Genomic DNA, 14,102 nt, shown 5'->3' with positions numbered 1-14,102 from the left:
AAACCATCATTTTACTCCAAAGTAGATCAAGACTGGTACATCACATCGATTTTAAACCGCCCTCTTTCATCTCAGTGAAACAAGTTTCACAAACAGTAGAGCATTACATTCTACAATTTTAGCAGATTTTAATGTAGTATGTAGTTTGCAACGATTGCCTTCTACCACATTTGTCCATGTAGTGTATTGGAAGACAGGAAGCCTTAAACTCATTCACGCTTCGTGCAATAGCCGTCAATCTAAATCAGTCTCATAGAAAAATTCTCCGACAGCTACGCAATATGTGATTCACTTTATATAAGGGAAATCAATAACGTTTCATGTCCAGGCTTGACATCGCGTAGTACGGATTCATGGTTTACACATTGGACTCCCATTCGGAAGAGCGGCTACCTATGTGTCCCTTTTAGCCGTGTACAGTTTGTCTTTGTTACTATACAACCTGTTGTCGCAGCGCGCTGGCCTCCTGCTCGGACATGACACGGTGCAGGTTCCTGACGGGTTCGTAAGCCCTGTGCCTGCCTGGGAACTTTGTGACCCACCCATTTATTGGCTTCCGGGCCACACCCATTCAACCATCTTATTAGCGTGATGTCAGTTAAGACGATACGGACGTAAGAACAATACAACACCCAGTCACCGAGAGGATAAAATCTGCGACCCGGCATGAAATCAGACCCAGACCCCATTGCTTACCAATTGTGATTACTAAAATGACTACTGTATTCTCAGCGTTTCTATGACTTCATAATGTCCGTTCACCTCGTAGTACGTACCTGTTACCCCGTCAACCCACCTGTTTTGCCTTTACGACCTCCAAGAGGTTAAATAAAAGTTCCAGCCATCCTGACCCAATGCACTAGTGCACTGATGAGCCAAAACATTATGACCACCTCCTTAATAGTTTATTTGTTCGTCTTTGGATCGAAATGGTTCTGCGCATCAGGAAGCCGACAGTTTGTTGGTAGGTTTGTGGCGTTAGATGTCTACGGACAGTTCACGTAATTCGGTAAATAAAGGACCACTGGTATGCCTCCGCCATGCTGCTGCCTTATAGTCACCCAGATGGGTCCCATAGAATTTATATCAGGCGAATTTTGTCGACGAGACATCAACGTGAGTTTGCTATATGCTCTTCAAACCACTATAGTATGGACCTGGCTCCTAGACAAGGACAATTATACTGCTGAAAGGTGACACCGCCCTCTGGGAAGAGATAAAGCATGAAGGGATGCAGGTAGTTCACAGGTGTCAGCGTGTCTTCGCTTACATCTACATCTACATCTACATTTATACTCCGCAAGCCACCCAACGGCGTGTGGCGGAGGGCACTTTACGTACCACTGTCATTTCCTCCCTTTCCTGTTCCAGTCGCGTATGGTTCGCGGGAAGAACGACTGCCGGAAAGCCTCCGCGCGCGGTCGAATCTCTCTAATTTTACATTCGTGATCACCTCGGGAGGTATAAGTAGGGGGAAGCAATATATTCGATACCTCATCCAAAAACGCACACTCTCGAAACCTGGACAGCAAGCTACACCGCGATGCAGAGCGCCTCTCCTGCAGAGTCTGCCACTTGAGTTTGCTAAACATCTCCGTAACGCTATCACGCTTACCAAATAACCCTGTGACGAAACGCGCCGCTCTTCTTTGGATCTTCTCTATCTCCTCTGTCAACCCGACCTGATACGGATCCCACACTGATGAGCAATACTCAAATATAGGTCGAACGAGTGTTTTGTAAGCCACCTCCATTGTTGGTGGACTACATTTTCTAGGGACTCTCCCAATGAATCTCAACCTGGCACCCCCCTTACCAACAATTAATTTTATATGATCATTCCACTTCAAATCGATCCGCATGCATACTCCCAGATATTTTACAGAAATAACTGCTACCAGTGTTTGTTCTGCTATCATATAATCATACAATAAAGGATCCTTCTCTCTATGTATTCGCAATAAATTACATTTGTCTATGTTAAAGGACAGTTGCCACTCCCCGCACCAAGTGCCTATCCGCTGCAGATCTTCCTGCATTTCGTTGCAATTTTCTATTCTGCATCTTCTCTATATACTACAGCATCATCCGCGAAAAACCACATGGAACTTCCGACACTATCTACTAGGTCATTTATATATATTGTAAAAGGCAATGTTCCCATAACACTCCCCTGTGGCACGCCAGAGGTTACTTTAATGTCTGTAGACATCTCTCCATTGAGAACAACATGCTGTGTTCTGTTTGCTGAAAACTTTAAAATCCAGCCACACAGCTGGTCTGATATTCCGTAGGCTCTTACTTTGTTTATCAGGCGATAGTGCGGAACAGTATCGAACGCCTTCCGGAAGTAAAGGAAAATGGTATCTACCTGGAAGCCTGTATCTGATATTTCCTGGGTCTCATGAACAAATAAAGCGAGTTGGGTCTCACACAATCGCTGTTTCCAGAATCCATGTTGATTCCTACAGAGTAGATTCTGGGTTTCCAGAAATGACATGATACGCGAGCAAAAAACAAGTTCTGGAATTCTACAACAGATGGATGTCAGAGATATAGGTCTATAGTTGTGGGCATCTGCTCGACGACCTTTTTTGAAGAGTGGGACCACCTGTGCTCTTTTCCAATCATTACTACCACAGGTCCCATGCAAGCGATCTATTGTAGCAGAAATGTGATTCAACCGAAGAGCCAACACGTTTCCGTTGATCTACGGTCGAATCTCTATGGATATGCGACCACTGCAATCGTAATTGACGTTGTTGTTGGGTCAACAAGTGATCACGTGAAGGTGGTCTGCTGCGGATCTCCAAATTCAGCAATGTACGACCAACGGTGCGTGCACCAGCTTCGCCGATATCGAGATACTCGTTCATGGGCTGTGCGTAATAATGATCGGCACTTTGTGATATTTACATATCTCAATGGATCTCCCTGTCTGCCATCCATATTTTCACTACGGTGATCCCCCATCCGTGTCTGCTCCGCTTACATGCTTGTTGTTACAGCGTCGAGTGCCCGCCCCATCAGGCGACATTCCAAGTCGCAGTGAGCAATGTTCATAATGTTTTGGCCTGCAGTGCATATTATGTGCAAATGTATCTGATACAGGGGAACTGTGATGTTGATATACATTTTTCAAGAAATCCAGGACCAAAGTACAGACTTAATGTGTTATAAACGAACTTGTGCTCCGTCCGTAAAAGATGGTTGGCTACAAGACAGACATACCTTTTATTCAGTTAACTGTGTTAACCGTCAGAACATCTACGCACCATTTGTTGGATCAATTTACGTACTTTACTACCAGTCTGATCCTTTTCCCACTGCAGTTATTTAGACGACTTATCTGCTAATTTAAACACCAAATAAACTTACGAAGTGACGATGACGCCATCTGACTGAAGACGCTGTTCACCATCTGCAAGAGTAAAGAGAAATTTGCCATTAGTTCATAATGTTTCACAGTCTTTCAATACTAAGTCAGAATTTGTTATTGTTGAATGGAACACTAGCTGATGTTATAGTGACTGGAGTATTTGTCCCTAAATCAAATATAAATATGCGGAATTTCATGAGAGGACAATGTAGGGTGGGTGCAAATGGAGCAACCCAAATTGAACTTGTTGACGTCGCGAGATCGTGAGTGGTCACTTGCGAATTGCGTCCATTGTAGCTGAACAGGACTCCGCAGACTGCAAAGTGACCCGTGAGTAAACCAACGGAATAGTTTTGGCAGTCAGTTTCAGCGACACGGCGACCGCTTTGCCAAGCGATCTGGCACAGACCATCTCCTCGAACATGTATCTGGACTGTTTTACTTTGAAAATGTTGAAACTTGTTGGAAGCATTATACAAGTATAAGCTTCCAGGCTACTGGAGGAGGGATTTTCATCGGGAAGCCTGGAGCGGTGTCTGCTATATATTTTACATTTCATTTGTGAAACAGTAAAGTAAAGGACTACGTTAACGGGATGAAGTACGCACGAAAAAGTAATTCATGAGTATTCTGTTGTGTGACAACCACCGCCGTTGTCGTTGTGTAAAACTACATTATCGCCGGCAAACGACTAAAACGAGGGAGAAGCCATAAATATCCTCAAATTCGAACACAGTGGTGTTCACATAACAATGTTTCTATAAAAAGTTATACTTGTATCTGCGTGTGTAGCGCCATAGCTGCTAAAAACAGCCGGTAATTTATGTGCGTATCGATGTATGGATTAATTGAGAACTGTCTTAGTTTTCTGATTCGTGTGTCTGTATTTACCACAACTTCCTCTGAATTTGTCCGAGTACTCGAAATGTCACAAGAAGATAGTTGGGACCTTCAGACCGTTTTCCTCTCCCCCACGCTCACAATCGGCAGCTTCAGTTTATCATTTGAGAGCTGTGCACTTTGCAGAACAGTATTACAATCCAATTGTCAACGAGTCACCAATTTAGGTCGCCTGCAGTTAAGTTCTTTCCAAGCTTCTCTGTTGACGGATGCCCTAAGGCTTAATAAGTTGCAAGAAATGCGCAGATATATTTTTAACTTTCAGTTTAATCTGATCTTTTTCCAGTCTGCTACATCTTACATTTTAATTCCTTCATTTTCACTGTCCAGTAATGAAGGGAAATACCTGGTCCATGACTTTCCACTACTCAAGCTTGTTTACAAGCATTCTACTGTTACCTCATACATCAGTAACTGTAAGGGAGGCATGTGCGAGCACAGCGTCTCTTTGATATGAGCAACCTTTATAGTTTGCGTTTTTTTTTTTTTTTTTTTTTTGTAATAGCTCTTTCTTGCGTAACGGAGTTTCTTAATCAGCGCAGAATTTGTGTAGCAAGCAGTCGAATAATCACCCTATATCTGGCTGGTGTGTTTGAACCAATGTAGTTAACCCAACGTGCGCATTCCCGTTATGTTGGCCTTGCATCGCAGTTTAACTGAATGTTCAGTATTCGCCCCAAGGTGAGAATGAAGTAAATGCCGAAATATTCTTGAAGAGAGTAAATATTTGTAATTGTTTAATGTCTGTACTGTCCAATGAACACATCTAACAAATAACGACGCAAGTAAAAGAAAGAGTCATGAGTGGCGTCAAAATTCAAGGTGAAATGATATCAATGCAAATATTCAGTGATAACATTACTATACTCAGTGAAGATGAAGAAGAATTACAGGAGCAATTCAGCGAAAGGTGTAATGAATACAGAACATTGATCGAGATTAAACCGAAAAAAGACAACGGTAACCAGAAGTAGCGAAAATGAGAGTAGCTAGAAACTTAACAGCGAGTTTGTCGGTCACGAAGTTAAAGTACTGTGCTACCTTGGAAGCGAAGTATCCTTCGACGGACGAAGCAAGGAGGAGATAAAAAGTAGACTAGCACAGGCAAACAATGCGTTCTTGGTCAAGAGAAGACTGCTAGTGTAAATCATAGGCATTAATTGGTAAACAAATTTATTAGAATGTACGTTCTGAGCACAGAACATAAGAGAATCGAAGCGATTGAGCTGTGATACGACAGAAGAATATTGAAAAATCAGGTCGACTGCTAAGTTAAAGAATGAGGAGGTTCACCGCGGAATCTGTGGAAAAAGGAACATATGGAAAACACTGACTTAAAGAAAGGACGTGACGATAGGACGTGTTTTAAGGCATCCGGGAATAGCCTCTTCGGTACTATAGAACTCTAAAGGATATGGTTTACTACACACATAAAAAAAAAGTTTTGCATCACCTCGGTTACGAGAGATCCGGAACCAGTACAGAAAACTAATACCCAGTAGCACGTTCTCTTGCATTCGTCGTGGCATACTATCCACAAGTTCATGGAGGCACTGTGGGTCCAGATTATCCCACTCCTCAACGGCGATTCGGCGTATATCCCTCAGAGTGGTTGGTGAGTCACGTCATCCATAAATAACCCTTTTCAGTCTATCCCAGGCACGTTCGGTAGGTTTCCTGTCCGGTGAATGTGCTGGCCACTCTAGTCGAGCGATGTTGTTATCCTGAAGGAAGCTATTCACAAGATGTGTGCGATGGGTGCGCGAATTGTCGTCCATAAAGACGAATGCCTCGCCAATATGCTGCCGATATGGTTCCACTATCGGTCGGAGGATGGCATTCGCGTACTGTACAACCGTTATGGCGCCTTACATAACCACTAGTCGCTTACGTCGGCCCCACGTAATGCCGCCCCAAAACAGCAGGAAACTTCCACCTTGTTGCACTCGCTGGACGGTGTGTCAAAGGCGTTCAGCCTGACTAGGTTTCCTCTAAACATGTTTCTAACGATTGTCTGGTTGTAGGCATATGCGACACTCATCGGTGAAGAGAACGTATGCCAATCCTGAGCGGTCCATTCGGCATGTTGTTGGGCCCATCTGTACCGCGCTACATGGTGTCGTGGTTGCAAAGATGGACCTTGCCATGGACGTCGGGAGTGTAACTGCGCATCATGCAGCCTACTGTGCACAGTTTGAGTCGTAACACGACGTCCTGTGGCGGCACGAAAACATGGTGGCGTTGCTGCCAGGGTTCCTCTGAGCTATAATCCGTAGATATCGGTCATCCACTGCAGCAGTAGCCCTTGGGCGGCCTGAGCGAGGCATGTCATCAACAGTTCCTGTCTCTCTGTGTATCATCCACGTCGAAACAACATGGTTTTGGTTCACTCCGAGACGCCTGGACACTTCCATTGTTGAGAGCCCTTGGTGGCACAATGTAACAATGCGGACACGATCGAACCATGGTACTGACCGTCTAGGCACGGTTGAACTACAGACAACACGAACCGTGTACCCCCTTCTTGGTGGAATATCTGGAACTGATCGGCTGTCCGACACCGTTCATCTAATATGCGTTGCTCATGCATGGTTGTTTACATCTTTGGGTGGATTTAGCGACATCTCCGAACAGTCAAAGGGACTGTGTCTGTGATACAATATCCACACTCAAAGTCTATTTTTAGGAGTTCTGGGAATGGGGTGATGCAAAACTTTTTTTAATGTGTGTATCATCTGCTACCTTATCGAACATCATGGATGCAAAAACTTCATACCGGGCTTGTTAGAGTATTAGAGAGCCGTAGTACTTATAACAAGGCAATTGGTACCGAATGCGTTCGTAATCGGTAACAAGCCAAACGTTGATAGATTTTCCCAGCACGTTTAAGGAAATATAACTCTTTATGAATATAGTAAAGATCGGTACGTCCATGGTATTTTGTAAGCTTAGCCGGTGCCAACGTTTAAGCCAAATATTTATAAATTATGGAACCAGTTTTATTGATGTGCTGTGAACTATGGCGATTAACTCAATAACAGTGAAATAGGACCTGTAGTTGTTTCCAGGGCATAAATTATATATAAAAACAGCAATTAGTAAATTAAAAAGTGTGCCAAATTCCGGGAATCGGAAGTTCAATGAGGGTATGGTGAAATCGACTTTCCTGTTACAAGGGCTAATGAGCACCGCCAACTCTCTGTAACAGTAAGCACATGGCACGCTTTATTAACCACCATGAGACGTGGCTGTGGCACGTTATGTGTTACAGCTAGCAGAGAGCAGAGCAAGTATATATACAGGGTAAAACAAAACTACATACACAAAAATTTAGAGTCCATAGAGAAGACAAAACAATGAATTATTTAGTTTGACGAAAAGGTAACTGGTATGCCATTTTCACACTTGAAGTGTATTAAAGTTTTGATGCTATTGTTGTTCAGAGACGGCATTGAAACTGCCGTGTGATGAATACTGTTTTAGAAATGTTGCTGAAAACGTCGTCATCTTACATTAGCGCACAATTGGTATCTCCGTGCGACATGCCTGGCCTAGTGTTGTTCATGACCACATGATTGAGGCGTATCTTTGGCGTAACGCGATCGGTGGAGCAAATCACCGTATGATTCTCCACGAATACTACCGGATATGTTGGAGAATGTGGCGCCGTCGGGCAGGTAACAATTAAGCACGACGGGGCCTCAACATACTTTGTCGTTTGTGTCAGAGGATATTTCAGCAAACGTTTTCTCCAGTTGTTGGAATGGGAGGGGTGGGCCAATATTGTGGCCACCCGTTCTCCCTAACTCACTCAAATCGGTTTGTTTTTGTGGGGGTGATGAAACGTTTGGTTTACGAGGCGCCGATAGACACTCCAGAAGGACTGGATTCACGTTTATTCATGAAGCAACTGGTAGTTTTGAGAGTATTAGACAATCATTAGAATGCAAATGGCAGTGTGCATTAATCTATAGAAATGACGTTTTCAGCAACATCTCTAAAACAATATTCATGACATGGCAGTTTCAACTTGGTCTCTTCGTGAACTCCTAGTCGGGAAACGGTGCACTAGTGCCATTTTCTGTAACTTAAAAATTATTTCCTTTTATCTACTCTAAACTCTACAAGTTTTCATATGTATACAGGTTGTTATGGGTATAAGAAAACATATTCTTTTTATTGCCAGAGAACAGTGTACTGAACAGCATTACATTAATATGCACTTAATTTGCGGATTAATAATTATAGCGATTAGGAGTAATATGTTTTTAGGTTGGCTATTTCTTCCAAGCACATGTGGCAAGAGAAAGCCATTGATGCTTATTTTGTCATGGGCAACGGGTAGACGCGTGGACGTAAAGCGGTAGCCCACTTAGTGGTGCACTTACGACCGAGCGGAAAACATAGGCAGCAAATTATCTGACGTGCTTGCTAGAAGACTGTTAAATGCAAAGAAGAGCTAACGCACTGAAGTGGTAAAATATAAAAGTACCAGTGATCACAATATCTTCATCCTTGTGGCGAAATATGCATTAGTAGGAAACAGTTGAGGCACCTTATGCATTGCTATGGTGAAGCGGACTGCCTGGATCACTCGTGGTATCTCCTGCTAATCGAAACAAAATTACTGGGTCTACACTTCAAATGATTGGGGTAGGATGTTAGATAGTATATGCAGAATTTCAATATGGCGTGTGAGGTACTCGCTTAGTGGCAATATCTGATGCAAAACTAAAACTTTTACTTTGGTTTGGAACTATGGACGTGGTTCCCGATAAAACATCCTACTTCTGGATCAACAGCGTCTATGGGAGAGTCATTGCGCATTGTGGTCTTGTTGAGGCTTTAGTCTTATGTTTGTTGAACGTGTTAAGGACATAATGTGGGCTACACACTATAGCCATGTGCTATAGTCATTTACCTGACTGAACAGCCATAGCGAAAAACTATCATCAACCGTATGGAAACAAAGTTCCTATGTACCGTCCAAAATATCAACTGCCACTAGAGGTTTGAATCACCATAGTCAAGGAACCTAGAAATATCTGCAGTGACGTAGGTATTATTAACGTTGTTTCACACAAGAATGCAATTTCAGCGCTACCGTGTCGATCCTATCGTAAGGACTGTAAGATCCTCCGTATGGATCAAATGAAAATATAGGATAACCATTCTCTAAAGTCATCCCATTGCATTTGTAATCGCCAATGGTTGACAAAACACAGCACATGATTTCATATGCAAAATTTGTGGGATGAAATTGATCTAGCCCAGGCATGCAGAGAAATATCTCGTACAACTTATATACACAAACTTTTTTTTGTGCCAGTTAGATATCTTTGGGTACAACAGGCACTGTAACGATACTGGTACTGTGCCGAAGCATATAGTTAACCTTCCTCGTAATGACATAGAGGTATTCCATTCATCCAGGAGTCCACTTCAGTGCTGTGAATGACTAGTGGACACCAGTTTCGTACCGGCAACGACTGGGCTCAGATTCCTCTGGTATTCGATGCAGCCACGCAGATGACACAAATGTGTTCAACGTGCCACTCTGCTTCTATACGACTCGTTTACCCTTTGCAAAATGTAAACACAGGAGACAACAGGTGCCACTGAATTCCATATCTTTGCCCACACAGCTTATTGCAAGAACGTAAAGTGGTCCCATACTGGAGTGACACACTGTGTGTGCAGTTTTTGCCCCGGCACAGTTCGGTCCAAGCGCCTCGTAAACACGTGGTATTTCATCGTGGATTTCAAAAAGCACTCTAACCTGTGAACGTGATTGTGTACTGAAGTACAGATCGTTATCTTCCTGTTGTATACTAAATTATTGTGCACGTGTCTATGAACTGTATCAATATTTGACAATATCATGCTAGGTAAAGTATCAGAGCAATCGTATGAAAGATTTTCCAAACATAGCGTTACCTCAATCAATATCAAATCATATAGACATGTGATATTTGACTGCCGACAAATGATTCTCTTACGCAGAGTCATAATGTGATGCGTAACTCATACTGCAAATGTGAAACAGCTAGTGAATCGTCTACACGGGACTACTCATGAACAACTCATACCGCTGACGTGAAACAGTAGCTTTTCTACACAGAAGTACATGTTTCGTATCTTAGCACAGATCATCAGCAACAAATTAGCTGTGTGCACCAGTCAGTAGCAGCGAAGGAGGTGGCCCACAAACAAGAAACCAGTGGTGATTCTTCGGGGGACTGGGTTCAAATCTCTATCTCGCACCTATATGTCCAATTTGTTTTATACTTCAGCATTTCCTATCGATTTAGTGTTTCGTGGCATAATTTACGCAAATCTTCCAACTCTGTGGTTTATTGCGTTAAATGTATTGCTAAATTTTTGCAGTATTCACAAAAGAGATAATAATAAACGAGAACGTTATCTTATTGCCCACTGAAATAAACGTTGTTTGTTTTACTAATTAAGTTATCCGGAGCTTTTTAATACCGAATAGTTGTTTTTCTTGTGACAATTTCAGTGATACTTTCAATATTCTGAACACAGGTTACGATAAAACTTCAGTCTTTAGTTTTCTATGTTACTCAATCGACGGACCGAATGGTACGTTCTGAAATTCACACTACTCGTTATAGAAATATATGTTGCCTTGTAGAGAAGAAACTAATAACTGTGAGTTGCAGTCTGGAGAATTAATGAGTATTGGTAATCCTATTGCAATATTGAGTATTTTTACAAGATGTATCTCATACTTTTACAGCGCATTTAAACTGATATTTAACTGTAAACTTAAACCATGCATATTGATACATAAATAATATTAAGGTGCTATGAATTAAAGAGGAAAAGAGTTTTAAGAACAATTAGATAACTACGCCACCAATATTTTTACAAAACCAGAAAATAAGTCTCCTCAGGCAGTTTAATCATGTTACAAATTTTTTTAGGCTATAAGGTAAACTCTTGAAAAAGTTGTGAGTTACTTATCTTTTCACTTCGAAATTTCCTTTGGACTTATCTCTGGTCAGCAAATTGTGGCACGAGTGTGCGATGAATTCCGTTAAGAAAGAAAATAAGGAAAGTGGGGAACAAGTATTTTGAAACTATACAAGAGTATTAGTTTCTGCATGCAGTTGTCTTCAATAAAAAAGTTGCTAAAAGTCAAATGTAGACATGATTAGCAGCATAAGATCAGAAATATCACAAATTGTAAGACAATGAATCACCTACCGCTATTAGAATCTCACTCATTAAATGAGACTTACAGTTCAACGTAAACGTGTATGATATGCCGTACCCACACTGGCAACATTCTGGAAAATGTGTGGTCAGTCAGGCTTACCTGTGCTGGTAGTCCTGAAACAGAGAATTTTGAAACGGTCGATTAGCAGCTGCTCACACTTTCTAAACCTAACAAATATATTATGTAATACTGCTTTGCACCACATCGATTACATGCAAAATTACTCCCGAATGTGGGTGCAATGAGCCACCACCCTTCCACACTGCACGAACAGAGAAGGTAGAAAATATTTATTTTCTATAATTACTGTAAATGGCATAGGATCATAATGTGACACATGTGGTTATGCATTGTGCTAAAGATACTGAGGTAGAGATTCGGTACTAACTTAATTGTTCATTTCAGTAACAGAATTTTTTGTTAATGAAATTGTTTGTTTCCACAGCCCCTTTCAGGTCTCAAACATCTATGACATACATGTGCTGATTGAAATAACGAATGAAAAATTACGCCAAGATCAGGATTTGAACCCGGATATTCTGCTCAGTAGGTAGAGATATTTGAGACTTGCAAAGGTCTGTAGAACAATATAGTTTCATTTGGTTGAAGCACCTATGCGTGGGTTCCAGGCAGGATTCCTCATTTCGTTCGACGCTGAGGTGCTATACCAATACAGTTGAAAAGCCTCAGCACTGCTACTCGCGTTTAGGGCTAATGCTCAGTGGGCTAAGGTGTGAATGGGAAATTGGATTGAGGAGGGAGGGGTGCTAGGGTAGTCCGTGAATTTAGGCAAGGCCTCTGTCCCAGGGTAGTGTAGTGGTTAGGGTATTTGCTTAGTGAGCAGACGACCGATGTTCAAGTCTCAGCCTTGGTACAAAGTGTAATTGGCCGCTTCAGTCTGCATGTATATTTCTCTCTTTTTTATTGTTAGACAACGTGTTACCTAGATAAATAGGTTATCCGTCAGTAGGTTTAATGTGAACCTGCGTTGATGCATTACAGTGCGAAGAGAAGCCTGAGTTCAGTAGCACAAGGTACAATAGGTCTCCATTAAGCTCTGCATTATCTTCGAATTATTAACTGAAATATTTGTCGATATATTGGTACACCAACTGAGCAGAGTCAGAGCGAAGCTAATACCTCAAAATGGCTCTGAGGACTATGGGACTTAACATTTGAGGTCATCAGTCTCCTACAATTTAGAACTACTTAAACCTAACTAACCTAAGGACGTCACACACATCCATGCCCGAGGCAGGATTCGAACCGCTCGGCCACAACGGCCGGCAAGCTAATACTAATTCATATCATGTTTCAGTGATCATATCAAAGCGTTCGATAAATAAATGTTCCAGTACTTTTTATCTTTTACGGTATTGTTCTTCTTCTGGGTCATTAAGCCGGCCGGAGTGGCCGTGCGGTTCTAGGCGCTACAGTCTGGAGCCGAGCGACCGCTACGGTTGCAGGTTCGAATCCTGCCTCGGGCATGGATGTATGTGATGTCCTTAGGTTAGTTACGTTTAATTAGTTCCAAGTTCTAGGCGACTGATGACCTCAGAAGTTAAGTCGCATAGTGCTCAGAGCCATTTGAACCATTTTTGTGTCATTAATATCTTAATTGTTCGTTAGACATCCGAAGACATCCATTAACATGAACGATGAATTTAGTCACCAGTGTTAACAACAATAAAAAAACTCAGATATATAACTGACATATAGTCATCCAGTAATATAGTATTGTCAGCCAATAGTTTAACAGTATCAACAATTTCCATAGGCAAGTTGAAGGGAAACTCGCACTGAAAGGCGCTGCTTAATCAAAAGGCTTTCGGCTTTCAGTAACGTTCGAAACGTACATTTATATGTGTTTTGTAAGGAAGAAAAGAATGTTTTCTTGCGATACAATATTAATGCTAAAAGTCTCTTTTGTGAATGAAAAGAGTTGATGGGATATTGGGTTTTACATCTTTGGCACACTATATGATCAAATGTATCCGGAGAGCTATTATCAAACATAAATTTGGGTGTGTCCACCTTCGCCGTTGTGATGTCTAGAACTTTGCTTGGTGACACTTTCAATGAGGTATATGAATGTCTGTGGAGAAATGACAGTCTGTTGTACCTCAAGAGCAGAAGCCGAAGTAGTCCGATCAACGAAGGAAAATTAGGGGAAAATTTCGTGTAGTCACAAATCCTTGTACGGCGGTAGCAAGGAGTGTCATGAACAACATACTGTAATTTCGAACCAGCTAAGTAAAAGCGTTGGTATGAGGGGCAGTTTAAGTGTCACTTCCTAAATTTTTTCTCGAATACCTAGAAAACCGTGACTTCTAACGAAAATGTTTCCCTGTGCGAAATTAAGCTACATGACATTTCATACTCCAAAAGCCCCATTCTTTTTTTCCTCTAGAACTAATAGTTTCGGCGAAGCATATTATTAAAAATAGTACTATAATGCTATGAAATTAACGTTTACTTTTAAATGGAGTGGGTTTAGAACTATTATTAAATGTGTGTGCCACCTCTAAATGCAGTGGACCCACCTTAAGGGACAGATTGCAGGTGGAAGTATGGGATTGG

The 14,102-nt window shown here is 41.8% G+C and overlaps 1 protein-coding gene across 3 annotated transcripts in view; it reads right to left on the bottom strand.

Annotated features, from left to right (window-relative positions):
• LOC124544864 (putative lysozyme-like protein) overlaps nt 1-14,102 on the bottom strand; it is a 180,775-nt gene that overhangs the window by 50,231 nt on the left and 116,442 nt on the right. For all 3 annotated transcript variants that reach the window (XM_047123575.1, XM_047123577.1, XM_047123576.1), the window contains exons 14-15: nt 11,622-11,635; nt 3,379-3,421 (exon numbers count right to left, since the gene is read on the bottom strand). In XM_047123575.1, coding sequence (XP_046979531.1) covers nt 3,379-3,421; nt 11,622-11,635 — 57 coding nt within the window. The remainder of the gene's footprint in view (nt 1-3,378; nt 3,422-11,621; nt 11,636-14,102) is intronic.

Source organism: Schistocerca americana, chromosome 8, assembly GCF_021461395.2.
Source record: "Schistocerca americana isolate TAMUIC-IGC-003095 chromosome 8, iqSchAmer2.1, whole genome shotgun sequence".
In the NCBI taxonomy this organism is placed as follows: domain Eukaryota; kingdom Metazoa; phylum Arthropoda; class Insecta; order Orthoptera; family Acrididae; genus Schistocerca; species Schistocerca americana.
This window is presented reverse-complemented; position numbering and strand designations above follow the sequence as displayed.